General features: G+C 32.2%; 1 protein-coding gene and 1 long non-coding RNA gene across 7 annotated transcripts; both read left to right on the forward strand.

Annotated features, from left to right (window-relative positions):
* The first annotated feature begins 7,518 nt into the window (after positions 1–7,518).
* On the forward strand, positions 7,519–8,662 carry LOC140955653 (uncharacterized). Its single transcript, XR_012170014.1, has 2 exons — positions 7,519–8,289; positions 8,382–8,662. It is a non-coding gene; the product is annotated as an uncharacterized lncRNA (long non-coding RNA).
* Positions 8,663–10,118: 1,456 nt separating this feature from the next.
* LOC118035999 (oxysterol-binding protein-related protein 2A) lies at positions 10,119–18,810 on the forward strand. 6 transcript variants are annotated; one of them, XM_035041681.2, is made up of 12 exons: positions 10,121–10,396; positions 10,502–10,988; positions 12,623–12,985; positions 14,025–14,121; positions 14,495–14,925; positions 15,711–15,866; positions 16,386–16,553; positions 16,672–16,812; positions 16,923–17,153; positions 17,262–17,375; positions 17,867–18,056; positions 18,463–18,810. In XM_035041681.2, exons 2-11 carry the CDS (start codon positions 10,584–10,586, stop codon positions 18,044–18,046), a joined length of 2,286 nt encoding a protein of 761 aa, XP_034897572.1. In that variant the 5' UTR covers positions 10,121–10,396; positions 10,502–10,583; the 3' UTR covers positions 18,047–18,056; positions 18,463–18,810. The 6 variants fall into 6 exon arrangements, 5 of the variants coding, with proteins under 5 accessions (XP_073261908.1, XP_034897572.1, XP_073261906.1 ...); XM_073405805.1 differs by having other exon boundaries at positions 16,923–17,152; positions 17,255–17,375; XM_073405810.1 differs by having other exon boundaries at positions 12,626–12,985; positions 16,923–17,152; positions 17,255–17,375.
* The last annotated feature ends 938 nt before the right edge of the window (positions 18,811–19,748 follow it).

Here is a 19,748-nt window from a genome sequence, read left to right on the forward strand (position 1 = left end):
TAAAAAATATTTTATTATTATAATTCCAAACAAACAGTAAAAACTCTTGCGTGCGTCAGTAAATTTGGAAAACCAAAAGCATATTTAGGGACTTGCGCAAAAATTACATCACGAAAAGAATGGATTGTGGAGGACAGGATAGAAAAAAGAGAGAGAAGGAGCATGGATTGTAGGACCATGTAGATTCATTAAGGCGATAAATGTAATAAAATAATGTAAGGGACGACGTCATGAGCCCTGTAATGTGCCGCCTATCTTGTGCTGTGATGAGTCGTTACGGTATAATTGTATCCATTTTTATTGGGGTATACTTTCATTTATTTGAATAGAAGGAGGACTAGTTGAGTGGGTGAACCGCAAAGAAAAAATCAAGGAATAAAAAGAATCAAGACCAACATTGAAAAAATAAATAATCATTAGATTGAATGATAAAATTAAAAAAAAATAAAAAACTTATAAAAAAATTAATGAAAAAAATTACAAATAAAAAATGAGGACCGATACTTGAATACTCACAACTAAAAAAATTATCATGAAATTTGAATTGACCAATGCATGTTTTAAGGGATGAAATAGAAAAGAAAATAAAAGAGCTTATAGCAACAACGCGTTAAGAACTAACAAGCTGTTAACCTATGGGTTACATCACATTGCATGTATAAATATGATAGATATATATTTAATCAGTTCAAGTTTCATCATATTTAAAACTGTTAAAATTTGCTTTTAAGTTGAATCGGTCGATTGTTGTTATCTGTAATGAACATCTTGGAATTTTACAAGAACCGGTTGATTAAATGATATGGTATTGGTCAATTCTTTAGCCGTTAGAGGCATTCCAACGACTATAAACTACTAATTTCTTTTGAAAACATATATATAGCTCTCTTTTATGCAAAATTAAAAAATAGATTATGAACATACATGATATAAAAGTTATTTAAAAAGAAAAACCAACTAGAAATTATTAATCATAACATAATCTAAGTTGTGCTAAATTAAATCTTTATATTCTAGCATAATAGTATAAAATCTCACACTCATTACACTTACACATCTTCAATCATCCTAAGTGTTATTGAGTGAGCTATTGAGATTATAGTTTTCAATTGTATAATCTATTATTTTGAGAGAGTGAATCTTATTGTAAACAAATCATAGCCTTAAACACTTGAGGATTTCGAGAAACTCTTGGCATTAGCGAGTTATTTTCACAAAAAAAAATTAAAAAGAGAATATCTTTCAACTGATGTAATTACTTAGTGTAAAATCATCAAGAACATTGTATCTTTTACTTGAATTAGCAAAACAATACAATACTTAAGTATAGTTGGTATTTGAAGTGTGGATGTAAGCTTGTCAAACCACGTTAAAAATCGAGTTTAAAATCTCTCTTCCTTTATCTGTTTAATTTAAGCACTTTAATTATATTATTGGTTATTGTATTATATGTGTTTAGTGTTTTTATTTGCATTTTTTTTATTAAGATGAGTGTTCGGGTTAGTTTACGTGCACCTCAACTAATCTTACGAGCCTTGAAGTTAACGACTATATAAGCTTCTAGTGGCTATCATATTAACAATCACAAGGTTTGAACCTGGGATTACAAGAGGAGCAAACCCATTAATTTCAAACTTTTACTATTAGGCCACCTACTAAATAGTTATTTATTGATATAATTGATGGAGTATCTAATTCACCCCCTAGGTGTTATTTCTATCTTAATCCTATAACAATACCAGCATGCGTCGCCTCTTGAGAAACAAGATGCCACATGGAATTTCATGACATGATAGAAGAAAGGTTTTAACCACCGTATATAATATTAAAAAAAAATAAATGAATGGAAAAGGATAATTACATTTTTCTTGGGAATTTTATCACCACTTTAGAGTATTTATTTTAATTATGACACAAGAAAATGAAAATAAATTTAAAAAAGTGTTTCTTCACCGCTCATGTAACTATATTAGTAAGGAACTACATGACTATTTGGTGAGAATGTGTACTCCAACATTTTAATTGTAGAGGACGAAATGGCGGCTAGTTCATGAATAGCCCATACCATACCCAGCTGAAAACAATATGCCTAAATAGCAACGAATATTCAATGACTAATTATATTTTTTGCCTCATAAAATAAAAATAAAAAGTACAAATAAAAAGATATGAAACGATAAATTAAATACATATACAGAAACCATTTATTTGACTGTTCACACGAGTGGCATTGAAGAAATAGTCGAATAATTTGCTCTTTGTCAAGGGGGAGAGAGAGAGAGAGAGAGCCTGTGAAACCAAAATTAAGTTTCACTACGTGTCTAATTTTCAAACATAGCATCAATAACACCCACATAGTATTTTTAGATGATTTTAGTATATTAATATTAAAAATAAAAAAATTTAAAAAATTCATTTAAATATATGTTTAATTAAAAAATAATTTTAAAAATTATCTAACACTGTGGTATCAAATTATCTATTCCATATAAATATTATCATGTAGCATGACTAGCATTTCGCACGTAGGATAGGTGAATTATTGACGTCGATAAGACAAAAGAAAGGAAAGAGGAAGCGTGGGGAATGGAAGAGCGAGCCAAATGCACGTACCGAAACTACTGCTACTGCTGTTACATGTGATTTTTTTTTTTTAAAAAAAGAAGTTAAAGGACACAAAATTAAAAATATTCCTGGAATAACACAATAAATATTTGTGAAATAGGATAATTTAAAAAATAATTAGAATAGTAGCACAATTTATACTTGCATGGTTGAAAAACATGAGATTTATACCTTGTTGTTATTTATAATAATAACTTTTAATTTTTTTTATTAAATGGACAAGAGGAAAGAAAAAAAAATATTATAAAAATATATTAAAATTCTGATTAAGATACTACCAATTTCATTAAAAAAAAACAAATATAATAACATTAAAAAATATCTCCAACAAAAATATAACAGGGTCACATTTATTGCTAAAAACATACGAGACTGCTACTATTTTTAAATGATAAGTATGATACACTTAAGTTATTGTTGATGATTTTTTTTTAATATTATTGGATTTGTTTTATTAATATCTTTCTAATGATACCGATAATTTTATAATAGGAATTTCAATGTATATTCAAGTATTATTTTTTTTTTCTCATTTAAAATCTCTCCTGCTCATTTAATAATGTTTTTGAAGTTTTTACTCTAAACAACAAGAAGTTATAAATATTTTATTTTCATATCAAGAAATACATAACTTGTGTTATTTTACCGATTTTTTTTTAATTGCCAATGTTTTTTTTTTTTTTTTAAGTACCAATAAGTGAAAATAGCCACTACACGTGAGAGTTGGTGATTATTCCTCCTGTTTCATCGATAGCTGACACGTGTCAGATATAGAGTTGTCCGCCACTCTCGGCCCCTCTACGTCACGCCGGACCACTCTCAGATGCTATGGCTTTGAGATCCGTACGGACATCATGGTTAATTTTCACGGGCCGGCTGGCTCTTCCTAAAGGTTTGCTCCCAAAATTAATAATTTTTACTTTTTGTTTGCCGTAGCGGCAGTACCCAGCTAGTGAGATATTGACATTGTTGCATCGCTTTCACTGTGCAGATGTTCTTTTTGGACGTCCATATACACACATTTTTGTGACTTGCTCACAAGCCTCTATAATATTCAAATTCATTAAATTATTTCATTTTCACTTTTTACTCTTTCAACCTTTAAAAAAAAAACATGTTTTTCCCAATAAAATAAAGAAAACCGCTCACCTTTATTTTCCAGCAAGAAAATAATTATTACTATTCTTTAAAATAAAAAAAAAATTTATTGAAAAACAAATCTCAGGGTCTGTTCACCAAAAAAAATATTTTTCTTTTTCTTTTCCATTTTTTTTTATTGATGAAAAAATGAAAAATACATTCATTTACCGAGAACAAAGACAAATTTTTCCAATGCAAAAATGTATAATAATCACCTTAATATTTAATTTTGTGATGATCTAATTGTAAGACATTGATTTTATTTAAATTAAATTAAGAATTATCATGAAAAAAAATTATCTTTATTAATTTTATTATTTTTAATATTGAGCTGGTTAAAAATTACATCTATATATTTCTTCATGAAACACTATATATTGCTACAGTATTTTTATGCATGGTTTTTTTTTCTTTTATTTTTTTCTAAAATTTTCTTTATTAATTTTATTTTTTTAATATTAAACTTATTAAGAATTTAACTTTATAGTTTTTTCCTTAAAAATATTATGAATTATAACAATTTCTCTCTCTTTCTTTATATATATATATATATATATATATATATATTTTTTTTTTTCGACAAACCCACGACAATGCAGAAGCATCCCACGAGCCCACGGCATCTAGTATTTTCTAAACTTAGTATAAATTTGAAAAAAAAAAAAAAGTCTTTAAATACTTTAAACGAAGAATATTGATTAAAAAAATTACAATTTCCTAAAAAACAAAAAATCAATCTGTTATTCAATTGACTGATTGACATGTTCCAATAGGCTCTCCACTGTCCACTCCACCTCTTTGCCTCTTCCATGAAATTTCCTTGGAAGTGGATGGAACATGTCGACGAGCCCCTTGCGATGTTGCTTGGATCTCTAGCCTCCTTTTCGAGAAATGGAATTTATCGCTCGCATTGATCTGTCACTCTCACGAAACAAATAAGTAAATCTTGGTCAAAGAAAAACAGAGTAGAAATAATGGTCCTAAGAATTCATTGCGCAGGCTTTATTAGTGTTGAGTCAAGAACACTTTCTAGCCAAGAGAGAATAGGATGAAGTAGGAATAGTATACTAAGTACTGGTCCTATCCATGGCTATGGACTCAGTACTCTCAGCTCTGTCTGTGGTTACTGGAGCTGCGAGCGAGATTTGAAACCACCGCCAATCCCTCCTCTGTTCGCGTTCCAATATTTTCTTGTTTTTTAGCCACTCCCCGCGAGGTGGTGCCTCCATGCCCATGAGTTTTGAGGTAGTGGAGGTGGCTCTGTACTCCACGCACAGAACATGGTAAATGAATCCAAACATGACCCTGTTACCTGTAGGGGAGCGTCAATCGTCAACCTCAGCCGTGAATGATCTCAAGTGGTGATTTCCAATTTGATGTTCTCCACGTAAACACTTCATTTATCATGCTACACATATAAAACTCCGGAGAGCTGAGAAAAGCATTAATGGTGAGCAAGCTGTGTTTGAAAATGATGTTTAAATTGTGTTTTTTATTTAAAATTTTAATTATTTTCATTTTTTTAAAAATTATTTTGATATATTAATGTCATAAATATTTTTTTAATAAATTTATAATCAAAATATATTTTAAAAATCAAATATTATCACATTTCCAATTAGAGGTGATTATTTTCTGTCCGGTTTGGTTTTTATAAAAAAAATAACCAAACCGATTATTTAAAAAAAAAACAAAACCAAACTGAAATCGGTTCAAACCGATTAGTTTTGGTTCGGTTTTTTTTTAAAAAAAACTGGATCAAACCGGTGTGGCTCTGTTTTTTTCAAGTTTTTTTTGTTCGGTTTCAGACTAATAAAACCAAAACCGAACTTATCAGTTTTTTTAACATTTTAATCGGTTTTATTGGTTTTTTTTTTATGATTTGTTTTTTTCAATTATTTTTTTTAATTTTCTCAATTTAATTAATTTTTTAGTTTTTTTCTCACTCCTGTTTCCACTCACCTTTTAGAAATCACATACCAATATGATTAATGTTGTGATATTTGAGTTTGTCTTATTGTGTTAAATTGTTTTTATTTTTTCTTTTCTTTACCTTTTAATTAACTAATTAGACAAGTATCTTCTCCTTCCTTTACCCATTTTCGCTACAATTTTGCGCCACCTCAATATAAATTTGAATTTCAAACGATAGATCTCTTCCATTCAAATTGTCCACTGAAGCTACAGCAAGAAAATGATTCAAAGCTAAACACAGTGAAGGCAACTGATAAAAGTAAATTGCTTTTCAATTTCAAAAGTTCGTTTATTTTTATATTTTAAAAATATTTTTTAAAAAATATTTTTTGAAATATTGTTTTTTTTTATTTTTTCAGATCGTTATATATAATAAAATAATTTTTTTAAAAAAAATATTATTTCAATATATATATTATTTAAAAATATTTTAATTCTAATTAAATAAGCAGAGTTTTTCTTTACACACGCGTATCCTGTATAAGCAGAACAAATCCGTGCAAACATCACCAGATAATATAGTTTTGTCTGCTGGTGAAGCGTGGTAGTGTGAAACTTAAAAAGAAAACAATAGCAAGGTATAATTTCAAAACACTTCTATATTATTTGGGAATGCGGGTAAATCCGTGTTTTAGAAAAATTTAAATTTAACACCACTAATTATAATTATAATAACAATTGATATGATGAAGGGCTCTGGGAAAATAACAACAGTAAACACTGATGCATAGAAAAACCATGTTTTTTTTACATGGCTTCATCATATCCAAGGGCAGAGCCAGGAATTTTTCCTGTCCTGAACTATTAAATAAATATATATTTTTTTAAAAAATAACTATTAATTCATGTGTATAAATTTTTAAAGTTAACATTACAGTTTTAATTCAAATACATTACCTAAAATATTAAAAAAAAAATTAAAAAATGCATAAAATTGAAGTAAAAAGTAAAAAGAAACTTACTATTGAAGTTACATCCTTCGATGTTTTATGAAATATAATTCATTTATTATCAATTCTGAATAGATATTATAACAACCCCTCAAATGAAATAAAATAATAATCTCATGTCAACTAGAAAATAAAGTAATTAATTTTTTTCCCTCTCTCAATTCCTCCTTCCTTCACTTGATTCTTCCTTAGATTAGGGTTTTATAAGTTATACTTTGTAAGTTTATAAGGTTATTCTCTTACTTTTCTTAGTTTTTTTCCTTAGATTTTTTTTTTAATGTTTTCCCTTGTTTCTTTCTTTTTCTCTCTTGCCTTTTTTTTTTTTTTTTTTTTCTATTCTGCTTCTTTCCAGTCGGCAACATATAAAAAAAAAAGAGCTTATTTGTTTTATTTTTTAATGGCAAATAATAATTTTACCCTTAATGAGTTGTTTTGCTTTTATTTGACAATCTTTTTTTTGTTGGCACTACTAAGCTCCGTTTATTCTAAAATTTTAACCAGATTTTATTCAATATATTTTAAGATCCCTTGTAAAATTTCAGCTCAATTTAATAGTCGAATTGAAAATTATATTCAATAACGTAAAACTAGTCAAATTGTGATTCTCATCAAATTTCTAAATTTCTCCAAAAATTTAAAAATTTTAATCCAAGCTAAAGTATTATATTACAAGGCTCTACGCAAATTTTTAAAATTTTTTGATAACTCAATTAAAAATTTATTTTATATAAAATTAATTAAAAAAATATTGAATAAAATCTTAACCTGGGCTAGAACCCACCCTAACCTTCAGTACACACCTCCGCCTATGATCATATCACTGTTTTTTTTTAGCACCACTAATTATAATTATAATTGATTTAATGTTTAAAAAAGTCTTATAAGTGCTGTTAAAAAAAATCATCGATCTACACCTCTCTCTTCACCAATAGCCTCCCTTCACCACTGATCACCGGTCTTCCTCTTCTCTCCCCCACCAATCGTATCACTAACAAACTCCCCTTCACTCTCTCCAATCACCATCAACGACTAAAACCACCTAAATTAAGCCTAATTAATATCAGCAACCACATACTACTCACCCATCTCTGAGCAGCCCCGTCACTTCAAACCCCCCCCCCCCATCAACCACCATTGCAGGCTTCTCCACCATGCTAGCCTCTTCGTAACCTAGCAGCCCTTTTCTCTCTTCCACCACCGTAGTGAACCCAACACTACCACAACTGAACCACACGAACGCCAGAACTAGCACCACCACACCAGCCTAGCACTTCATTGCCCAACAGTCACCAGCTCTGATTGAAACAGCAACTACCAGATCTGGCCTGTGCACCACACCAGCTAAACTAGCAACATCCCCTCTCTCCCTCGCCAGAAAACAACCTCAACCTCAACCTCAACCTCACATGATTCCAACCACCCTACTTCTCTCATCTTGATTTTAGTGGCTGTGAAGCTCACGATTGCTTGGAGAAGGGGCATCATAGCCTCTAATATGACAAGTGTTGTTATTGTCATATTTAATGGGAGCTATTATTGGTGGTGATGATGTTGATTGTTGTGTCACTCACTAGTTGTTATGGAGAATCTCGACAATGAGGTTGCCATTCATTCACAATTGTTATTGCTATTAATAAATAAGGGTTGTTGTCGTTGTTTTTCCATTGATTTTCGTTGTGGGTAAATGTGCAGCAAGCTTTAAATCGTTTTAGGATCAAGGATGAAGTTTTCAATTTAGAAACAGTGATGGTTCACTATGATGATGGCATGGGGAAACAAACGAGAAAGTAGAGGAGAGGAGGGGGATGACTGTGGTGGCTGATGGAGATAGAAAGAGAGAAGGAAGGTATCGAAAAAAGAAGGAAGAAAAATCTAAGGACATTTTAGTCTTTTCATCAAAATTTTGATTTTGACTTGAAAAGTCGGAGAAAAAAATGTTATTGCATTCCAGCCTAAAAAGCAAAAAATAAAAATAACAATCAGATAAAATTATTTATTTTTAAAATTTATTTTTAGTATCAGATTATTAAAATAATAAAAATATAAAAATTTAATTTAAATTAAAAAATAAAAATTTTAAAATTTTTTAAAAGCATTTTCATTGAAAAAAAATCAAACAGACTCTTTTCGTTATCTAAAGAACGCTACTGATTTATAAATTAATTTATCACAACACATCAACTAAATAGATATACTAATTTATCGAAATTGCTATTTGATGAGTCATCACCTAATTGCCTGCGTTTGCACGCAACAGAGAGCTCACTACAAGCATCCTCGAGATGATTTAATTCATATCTCAATCCGTACGTGTGTAGTAGAGCCATTCATGTTTTCAAGATTTACTCGACGTGAATTACAATCAATTATTTTTGACGCAAGCATTTTTTTTTTCTTACAAATAATTTCTTGTTTATAATAATAATAAATTAATTTCCTCATGGTAAGATAACATGTGGCCCCTCCTCTTGCTTCTCCAGTTAAACCAAACTTGCACTTTATGTTAGACTAACAAATCAACTGCTCCACTTCCGGTTTTAAAATTGAAACTTGGTTGGTGATTTTTTTAAAAATATTTTTTTTATATTAAAATATATTAAAATGATATATTTTTTTTTATTTTTAAAAAATTATTTTTAAGATTAATATATCCAAATAATCTAAAAAATATTAAAAAAATTAAAATTTATAAAAAATATTAAATTTATTAAAAATACTGGTTAAGCTACATTTCCAAACATATAGTAAATGAAAAGCAAGAATTTTTTTTCAATTATATCTCGTGTTTTGCTGCTCAGTTACTTACAGTTTTTTTATGAAAAGGCAGAAAAATCACTACTAATATTAATTACAGCTTCCGTCCAATTTAATGCACACAATTAAAATGGATAAAATATAAAAAACAGAGGACCACATATTATTTTCACCTATATCTATTTTCTTAAAAAAAAATTGAGCAAACAAATATCACGATTACTCGGTAGATTATTTTAGCAACCGATCTCAATTTCATCGATGAAACCGGGTTGGTAATTGAGCCAATCAAGATTTATCCACTGGTTTTTTTAAAATTTGTGTGTGTGTATATATATATTATATATATTCTTTACTATAGATTGTGGTTTTTTCTATTTAGATATTTAAGATTTTAAATTTGATTTATAATTTTGATATTTGAATTATGATTCTTAATTTAAGTTTTTTATTTATCATTTTTTTCTTAAGTTAAAGTTAAAAACTATATTAAAATGGAGATTTAAATGACTTTTAATATAAGACGTCATCGATTCAATAGTTTAATAATCCAAACCATGCAACGAGTACGATAAAAATCAACAACTACCTCCATCCTCGTCTTTGCTTGCACTCTCAGAAATCAAATAAATTAATATACTCATTAATGTTCTCTTGAAAGAAAATAAAAAGAGAGAGAGAGAGAGAGAGAGAGAGAGAGGAGAAGAAGCAGCTCAAACTGGCACTTGAATTACCATTCTGCCATCATCCTCTCTTCCATAATTACCCCTTCTCCCTCAGTTTCACTCCCCTCCTTCAATGCATTGCGCGCACACATACACATACTATACATAAATATAACACAAAAACTGCAAATCTTCTGTACCAGTATAAATATTTTATACCTCAAGGACCCCTTTTATAAACAACCCAGAAACCAGAATCATCTCTTTCACCATTTCTCTCTGTCACAGGTATTGCCCAAACACTCTGTTCATTCTCTCACTATTTCTCTTCTGATTATTAATGCTGTTGTTTTGTTTTGATTATCGTCTCTCTTTTTGTGCGTGTCAATGCAGCAAGTGCTAGCTTGATGTGGGGATTGCCTTTCTTTTTGTTATCTGTAGCGAATTAGCATTAAGTTTGTTTTTGGCTCTAAAGATGAGGGTCAGAGAAATGCATCCATTATGCTGCATCTCACTAGAGAGTCCAGATATCGGGAGCCAATCACCGGATGCAACGTTGACTCGAGCAAGATCGTTGCCGGCGACATTTTCCGGCGGATCTAACGGCAATGTAGGGGGGAAAGCGGCGGGATCGGAGGCGACGGTGGCTGGGGTGTTGTATAAGTGGACGAATTATGGGAAAGGGTGGAGATCGCGGTGGTTCTTGTTGAAAAATGGCGTGCTTTCTTACTCGAAGATTCGTCGGCCGCCGGAGAGTATTAATCTTTGTGATGATGTTAGATTGATTGGAGAAATATCGACGAATCGATTATTGAGATGGGATAGTCGTGGCAGTGGAAGACAGAAACCGCAAAAAACTGTTGGCACTGTCCATCTAAAGGTATCATGAGTAAATTGAAAACCAGGAACGGGAAATTAATATTTATGGATCAATGAAGTGAAAGTGTTTGGTTGTTCATTCATCTATTTTTCTTTATTTTTTTGGGCGGTATTGGAGGAACTGTTGCTGATATCGGAAAGTTTTTGAAAAAAAAAAAAAGAGTTTACATTGGATTTATTTTTCTTTACCAATTCTATCAATTTATTTATCTTGCCAAATTGGTTTTGGATTCATACTTGAGTGAGCAAAAGAAGGAGATGTTTCCCTTTCCTTTTTAATTTCCCTTTGTTGTTGATTTTAACGTATGGAATGGAGTACTCTGTTTTGGTTTGTGTTTTTACAGTTTCAACTGGTTGTTAATGCATAGTGGGTCACATCAGCAGGGGGGGTTTTGGTGTGTTGTGGGGGTGGGTGGGTGGTGTAGCTAGAATAAGGTACGGTGTAGGTTAGGTATTTAAAGCTTCGGTCACACCAACGGTGTTGAATGAATGGATGGATTTTAGCAACTATCAAATGATCTTTCATTTCTTGCTTTTTATCATTGACTTGAGTTTTGTTTTCACACACATCCCATCCAATGCCAAATCCACTAGCTTCTTTACTGCCCTGTATTTTTCACACTTAGGTTTACTTCTTCTTCTTTCCTTTTTCTTTTTGTCTTTAAAATAATGAACATGGCATTGATCAAATGGTAGGGATGGCGTGTCTCTCCGAAATGATGAGATGGGTTTTGTTTGTTACTGGATTTAGGTGTTTGTTTTTTGGGATTTGAGTGGCTACGTGGGTAATTCTCTTATTATTATTTTATATAATAAGCTACTGGATTTTTTTTTTTTACTTGAGTTGATGGTTTTGATATTGAAGCAGTCACTGAACAATTTTGAGACAGGTAGGTGCCGGCTTCACTTATTTTGAAAGTCTCAGAGTTTGTTAATTTTAATTCTACTGCGAGTGTTTATAACCTAGAGAAAAAAATGATGCTTTTTTGCGAGCATTTTAAGCATATTCTTTTATAATCATTAGATCCAGCAGACTCCAATTTTATGCCTCTTTCTTACTAGTGACAAGCTTTAGCATATTTGGGGTCTCATTTTTTTTTTTTGACCAAAACATTTTGGAATCTGAACGGTGGTTCATCGCTTTTGAGTTCTTACACCTGATTTATATTCTCGTGGCCAAACAGTAGTCCGTGTTTTTACCGTTACTGGTGGTTTTGAGGCGCCATTTGGCCCTAAACTAGTTAAAGGCTTTTGCTCCTACTTGGGTTATTTCTTGGTTAGCTGAAAGGTGGGCAGGACCCGGTTCAAGAGTCTTAGCGGTTTCTCCTCTGGGCGTGTCCTGTTTTTTTGTTACAGTGATTTGTTACTTATCATGGGGAGCCTTGTCCTTTAACATTATAGCTTCTCCTTACCTAAATGAATCTTTGAAATGTTATCCCCATTTGAAATCAAGAACACATTCATTATTCGAGCTTATTCCTAATTTTTGATTTTGTTGTTGATTTAGTTAGACAACCATGCTACAATCTTAGTTGTGAAGAATAAAGATAGCATTTTTAGTATGTTTATATTGAACAATGTGATGATATGTAATTGTTGGGAATGTTTATCGGGATGTTGTCTGAATTGGTGTAGCAGATCTCATCATTTCGTGAGAGCAAGTCCGATGATAGGCGGTTTTATATATTTACAGCTACAAAGACACTTCATCTGAGGACTGATTCAAAGAGAGATAGAGTAGCTTGGATACAAGCCTTGGTCTCAACCCGGAGCCTCTTTCCATCAAGATCGCTAAATGATAGTCTCTCCCTTGTATCACATGATTTGTCTATCTCAACTGACAGGCTTAAAAAACGTTTACTTGAAGAGGGTATCAATGAGAACCTTGTAAAGGATTGCGAGCAGATCATGCTATCCGAGTTTTCTGAAGTACAAGGACAAGTTAAAGTTCTTTGTGAAGAACGGTCCAATTTGCTAGACACATTAAGGCAATTGGAGGTAACTAATAACCACTAACTTTCTATTGGAGATATTGGTAGTGATCTTCTGTATATTTATGCTCTTTTACACATCTGAATGAATTGTTCTTTTTTGTTCATTGCATTATCATGTCAATTTTAAAATTGTTGTGATCGATCCTTTTCTTGAAGACAAATTATTTAATGGGAGGATTGATTCAAGTATTTGTTCGTCTTCAAGTGAAAAAAATACTAAGGGTGGCCAAACAAATCTTCATCTTTTTAACAATACAAACATGACCCTAGCTCATGTAGATTAAATGTTATTGACTAGCGTATTTCTCGAGAAAATCCTTTGTGCATCTCCAATATCTTCATGGATCAAGTAGCAGCTTAGCATTTCCTGAGTGGTAAAAATATGTCCTACGTGCTTCTAACATGTACTATGCTTTCTAATCTCTTTTTGAAATTTGTTTGAAAACTTACTATTATAGTGCACGAGCAAGAGCAGAGAGTTAATAGAACGACACATGATGATGCCGATAGGGTTTTGAATTGAAAAAAAATATAATTTGCAGGTAGTTAATGCAATTTCTACTGTTCATTTGTAAAATCTGAGACTATTACAGCATATTGGAAAAGTGTGAATGCTTTGTAATTGATGGGAGTGCCAAAACAAGTTGCTATATCTTTCAATTTATGGAATAAAGAATCACTAATATATTCTACCAAACATAGACCAATATAATATTAATTTCGAACATAGAGGTTCACGTTTGTTTTCTTAGTACTAGTGTTGAATAATGACTGACATGATACTTTTGTCTTTGCATTGCAAGTGATGAACAGTCTGTGACAATTGACAAAGTTGATCCAAAAACTATTTGAATTGTAATATTATGTTCAGTACCATGGCTTCTCTAATGTTTGCTTTAGATCTTATATTTCTGGATATAACTATTTGTTTTCCTTATAAGGTGGATGGTTGCAGGTATTATTTTGTGAAGTATGTATGCTTTGAAATAAGCTTGCATTGCATAACCCAAATAATAATTTTTTTTCTTAACTTTTTTATGCAGGCAGCTAATATCGAGGCTGAAACCTCAGGAATTCAAGATGGTGAATATCAATTGACAAAGCATGAATTTTCAAGTTTACAACGTGGAAAATATAGTGGTATGGTACCTGGCACTTGATCTTCCTATTTTAAACACATTACTCGTACAAATTACTAGACTTTTGTCTTTCTTCTGATCACTGAAGTTAACTACTGCTTGCACAGCAAAAATTTGAGGGGATCTGGTGTATTTTCATGGAGTTGAAATATTTTAAATACAGAATGTTATACAACTTCTTTCTTGATTTTAGTGATGTTAATTGGTTGTCTCATATTTATTGAGCAATAGTTCATTAATATTCTGCCATGTTTATTTATTTATCTTTTTTATTTTTAAAAGGTTTCTTGCTCAACAAATTTGCATCAATAACTATATTTCACAAGGCTTTTTCCCATGTAGTCTTATCCCTGGTGTCCTATTATGAATTTCAGAATATAGCACAACTGAATCATCTGATGATATCGAGAAACAAGAGCTTGAGGAAGTGTCAGATGAAGATGGAACCTCCTTTCATGACACAAAAGAATATTTTACTGAACCGACATCAATGACAGAAGCTGCAAAGTACTCAGAGAAGCATAGGAGATTTAATCAACTTGATAGTGAAGAGAAAATGCGTGCTGATAAGCAATTTTGTAGTTCTGGATATCCACATATTGAAAGGCGAAAAAAGCTTCCTGACCCGGTTGAGAAAGAGAAAGGGGTCAGTCTGTGGTCTATGATCAAAGACAATGTGGGGAAGGATCTCACACGAGTTTGTCTCCCTGTTTACTTTAATGAACCAATATCCTCTCTTCAGAAGTGCTTTGAGGACTTGGAGTACTCCTATCTTTTGGACAGAGCCTATGAGTGTGGAAAAGCAGTAAGAGTTGCATACTTTATAGTTTATTAGATGCTCCTCATGTCTTGATTCACATTGAACAACCTTTTCATTATTACACAATGCACATGTCTAAGTGTCTTGAGTATTGCAAATTCGTTATTGTGTTTCTTTACATTGCAGTCCAATGTTTTTTACACTTGCATGTGAGATTCATAAATTATGCACGCTCCAATTCTATTGTCAACAATGAGATGGTAAACAACACGGATTCTCTATGGAAAGTGATAGATTTTATTCTTCTTTATATCTGGACATTTCTCACAGATTATGGTCTTTGTAACAAACATCAATGTATTTATAAGCATTTTAAATATCTATGAGTAATTAGGAAACCTGAGGACTTCAGCAACTGATCTCCTCTCTGTTGATGATGTTTCCTTGCTGTGATACTGACTCGTACGTTAAGGTGCCATGTGAAATAACAATAGCCGATCTAAGATCTATGGGAAAACCAGTGCCCCCCCAAGTAAATATAATTGACTCCATCAAACAAATATCTCTTGAATTCCATGCATGGAATTTGGCTAAACCTTCACATATTTTGACCAGTAGACGTTGATGGATTTCAGATAGCAGTTAAATTCTATAATTGCTAGTATAAAAAATCTTAGGCATGCAGTGAAATGCATGCGTTGTTAAGTCTCAGTTTCTTTCACTTCATGGACTTATTTGGCATGTTTCCAGCATCAAATATTTCATGAAAAAGGAAAATCTTATTGGATTGCTGTTTGGTCCTCACTGTTCCGATGTGTTTTATTTTTCAGGGGAACAGTGTCCTAAGGATCCTAAATGTTGCTGCTTTTGCCATCTCTGGATATGCTTCTTCTGAAGGCCGGCACTGTAAACCCTTTAATCCTTTGCTAGGAGAAACTTATGAAGCTGACTTTCCTGATAAAGGAGTTCGTTTCTTCTCTGAAAAGGTCAGTAATCTTCTCCGATTTATAACAGAACAGGGTGACTTAACCTAAGCTGTATTTAATATTTATATTGAACTCAGATTGATCGCCAGCTGCTGCCTGAGCTGTTATTGAGATATACTATTTTCTTTTCTATACTGAATGAAAGATTATGACATATACTTTGGCAGAGTTTCAATTTATTGCATAGGAAATTTTTTAGGAAAATCATGACTGTTTAGTGTCCTAATAAATGCGGAAGGGCCTGCCTGCACCACACTTTTTGTCAAAAGGGGAATTAAATTTTTTTATAAATCGCAACACTTGGGAAGAAAACTAGATGCTGGTCAAATCACTGTCCAGGGTTTGGGAGTAAAATTCTATGTGAAATTATCTAAACAAAATAGGACGGCTCATTTAGTTTGTCAAATAGGAGAAACGAGCCAAACAAAATGTTCTTTGGGAAGATAAAGGAACTGTCTGGTCATGAATGCTTCTCTCTTCATATGAAGTACATTTCAATGATATTTTGAGTTGAAACAGGTTAGTCACCACCCAACTCTCATTGCCTGCCACTGCGAAGGTAGAGGGTGGAAATTCTGGGGTGACAGCAACCTCCGCACAAAATTTTGGGGGCGGTCAATTCAGCTCGACCCTGTTGGAGTTCTGACCCTCGAGTTTGATGATGGTGAAATATTCCAGTGGAGCAAGGTATACACTTCTGTGTGACTGTCTGTGCAGGATATGATCGGTGAATTCTTTTGATCTTCTAGCTTCCATTTCTATCAGTATGGTGCATTTGATTTGACACAATATTTGCTTCTGTCAGGTCACAACAACGATTTATAATCTTATCCTTGGAAAAGTGTATTGTGATCACCATGGGATGATGCATATACAAGGAAATCGACAGTATTCATGCAAACTCAAATTCAAAGAACAATCTATTCTTGACAGAAATCCTCACCAGGTTAGAAGATGTTAGGTCTTCTGTCTTCATATGGTTTCCTCATTAGAATACAACATGGTTGGTCTTAGTTCTAGTTATTTTCCAATTCATTCAGTGTCCTGTATTTATAGGTCCAAGGGTTCGTTGAAGATGTTTCAGGTAATAAAGTAGCTTCATTATTTGGGAAGTGGGACGACAGCATGCATTATACTACTGGGGATGGCACTGGCAAGTCAAAGGATCGCATTACCTCTTCTAATGCCACCTTGCTTTGGAAAAGTAATAAGCCACCTGCTAATCTGACTCGGTACAACTTGTCATCATTTGCTATAACTCTAAATGAATTAACGCCAGGACTCCAGGTAGTGATGATTTATCATATAGATTTTCTAGTAACCATTTTCCACGTTTGCATCTCTAATTGTTTTTTATAGCCATGTCTGATCCCGGGTATTTGATAACGGATTAAGGAGAAGCTCCCGCCCACGGACTCCAGGCTTAGACCAGACCAGCGGCATTTGGAGAACGGGGAATATGAAAAAGCAAATGGAGAGAAACAGCGGCTGGAGAAGAGGCAAAGAATGGTATATTCAGAGCTCTTGATCTTTCTTTACTTAATTATACTTAATGTTAGTGCAGATATGTTGGAATAATTATAAGAACATGGTGTGTGGAGTTGGACTTTCTATTGGTGATGGAAGAAGATTTCTCTTTTGCCTCAGCAAAGATTTGAACACAATCACTGTTAGTAACTTGAGATTAGATATCACGGGTGTGATTATGCTGTTGCTTGTGCTACATATGAACTAATGAGATGCGGACAATTAGGCTGTTATGTAGTTTTTTTTAGTTTACTGATGCCTGGATGTTGATTGATTCTGTTACTTCGATCAACATCATTTAGACCCCTATATATCAGAGTATAAATCTGGAAGAAATAATATTTAAGAATTCTTTGCATGGCTAGATTTGAATATTAAGAGCTGGAATGAGTCATAAACCTTACATGTGCACTCACAAAGACCCGTCATCATTCCTTATTGGAGGTCATTATACTTTCGTTCATTCTATGCAGTCAAGGAAATTACAAGAGCATGGATGGAAGCCAAGATGGTTCCAAAAGGAAGGTGAAAATGGATCTTTCCGCTATGTTGGTGGCTACTGGGAAGCCCGAGAGCGGGGAAACTGGGATGGATGTCCAAATATATTTGGCGAGTTCAATGAAGAACTTGTGGAATCTTCTGAAGGGCCTTGACTTGATGGAGGTGTATATTATTCTAAAAACTGCATTTTTACGCTTTCTTAAAAGTGCAACTTCTTTGAAAACTTTTTGTGCTGGTGCACCATTGTTTGTGGTGAAACGAGAACCTAAAGCATGAATCAATACGGAGACTATCCTAGTCTAGAAATTCTTTCACCAATTTGTTTTTTTTTGGACTTGGCATGTGCTCTGCCCATGCCATGCTAGCTGGTGAAAAGGTTAAACGATGGAGTAGACATGCATTGTGATACAGTAAACCGAGGTCCCTCAAAAATTGTGTTTACCATTCATAGAAAATTCCTTGTGTCGAAAACGAAATTTCTAAGCAGGAAAAAAGTGGAAATCAAAACTGACCACAGACAATAGCCCTTCCTTCTATTAGAACTGATCTGTGCTTATTGATGATGCAGAAAGGGTTGTCACAGAGCAAGCTGTGGACATCAATTTGGTTGGGGTTAATGTTCCAGATTCCAGCCACTTTCAAAGGTTGTAGTCCAAGGTTGACAAAGTTTTTCCTGTGGACTCTGATTGAGCACCTTAATTTTTCAGTTTACAGAGGATGGACAGGATAGAGCCATTTCCTAGTAGCATTCGTAATTTTCTGCTATAAGGTGCTATTTGTGTTATGTAGTCTCTCCCTCTCTATTTGTTACACTTCTTTGAACTACACCAGCCATTGGCTGGAAATCTTATTTTGATATTTATTTATATTTCTGTCAGAAATAAAATTAGAAAAAGGAAATGTATTATTGCCATCATCCCACACCAACTTAATTGAAAATAAAACACACAAGTATTTGGATGAACCTTCCAAGCTTCATTGATTAAATCAAACTTACTTAAAATTAAATATATTTATCCTTATATATATATACACCTCTAACTATTCTAATCTAACCAGGAATCTAATTATCCAATTAAATAAGGATTTTAATAAATTAATCTAACAATTTTATTTTTTTTAAATCAAAGATTCCTACATATACTATGATTATAACTAGTATCTAATAATTCCTCTCTTAAACCCTCTCTTAAACTGATGTTCTTAACACTTAGTTTATCAATTTTTTCTTTTAATTTTATCTTGAATATCTATTTTACATCAATGATCTTTCTTCTTTGAAGTTTTGTTAATTCCAAAGTATTGTTTTCCATTTTAACATCAATTTCATCACTTAGGAGCCTTTTGACACTTTTTTTTTTTTTTTATATAGCATCTTCAAAAGTTATATGATCACAATAAAGAATAAAAACAAAATGAATAAGCGCAATCATCAAATTGATTAATTTCAATTATTATAATCACGCATCTATATAAGTTTTTTTTCCTAACATGTTACGATTATTGATTATTATAAGTTAATCTCATATTGCTTTATTCTCTAGTTTAAGGCTATCACCTTTATTTTTGAGCAACCTAGAAATAACTATTTATCCTTAATTGCTAATTTGATTTCCTTTCTTAGCTCTTCTTTTTCATTATTAATCAACTTCCACTCAATTTCAATATCATATTCTTTTCTCATTAGAACGGATGAACTTCTTTTTTTATTAACATTAATATAACATCAAATTTGATAAGATTTATCTAAATTAGAAAAGACAGATTTATCTCAACTCATATAATTGCTACACTTAGTGTCTAAATACCATAAATTTATGTGATTTTTCTCATTTATATTACAAGCCATCAATA

Source organism: Populus alba, chromosome 1 (genome assembly GCF_005239225.2).
Source record: "Populus alba chromosome 1, ASM523922v2, whole genome shotgun sequence".
Classification (NCBI taxonomy): domain Eukaryota; kingdom Viridiplantae; phylum Streptophyta; class Magnoliopsida; order Malpighiales; family Salicaceae; genus Populus; species Populus alba.

Coding starts and splice junctions, on each gene's coding strand:
- LOC118035999 (XM_073405807.1), top strand. CDS start 10,584: ATGAGGGTCAGAGAAATGCATCCATTATGCTGCATCTCACTAGAGAGT. Junction 14,926..15,710: donor CCTATGAGTGTGGAAAAGCA/GTAAGAGTTGCA, acceptor TTTATTTTTCAG/GGGAACAGTGTCCTAAGGAT. Junction 16,554..16,671: donor AAATATTCCAGTGGAGCAAG/GTATACACTTCT, acceptor TGCTTCTGTCAG/GTCACAACAACGATTTATAA.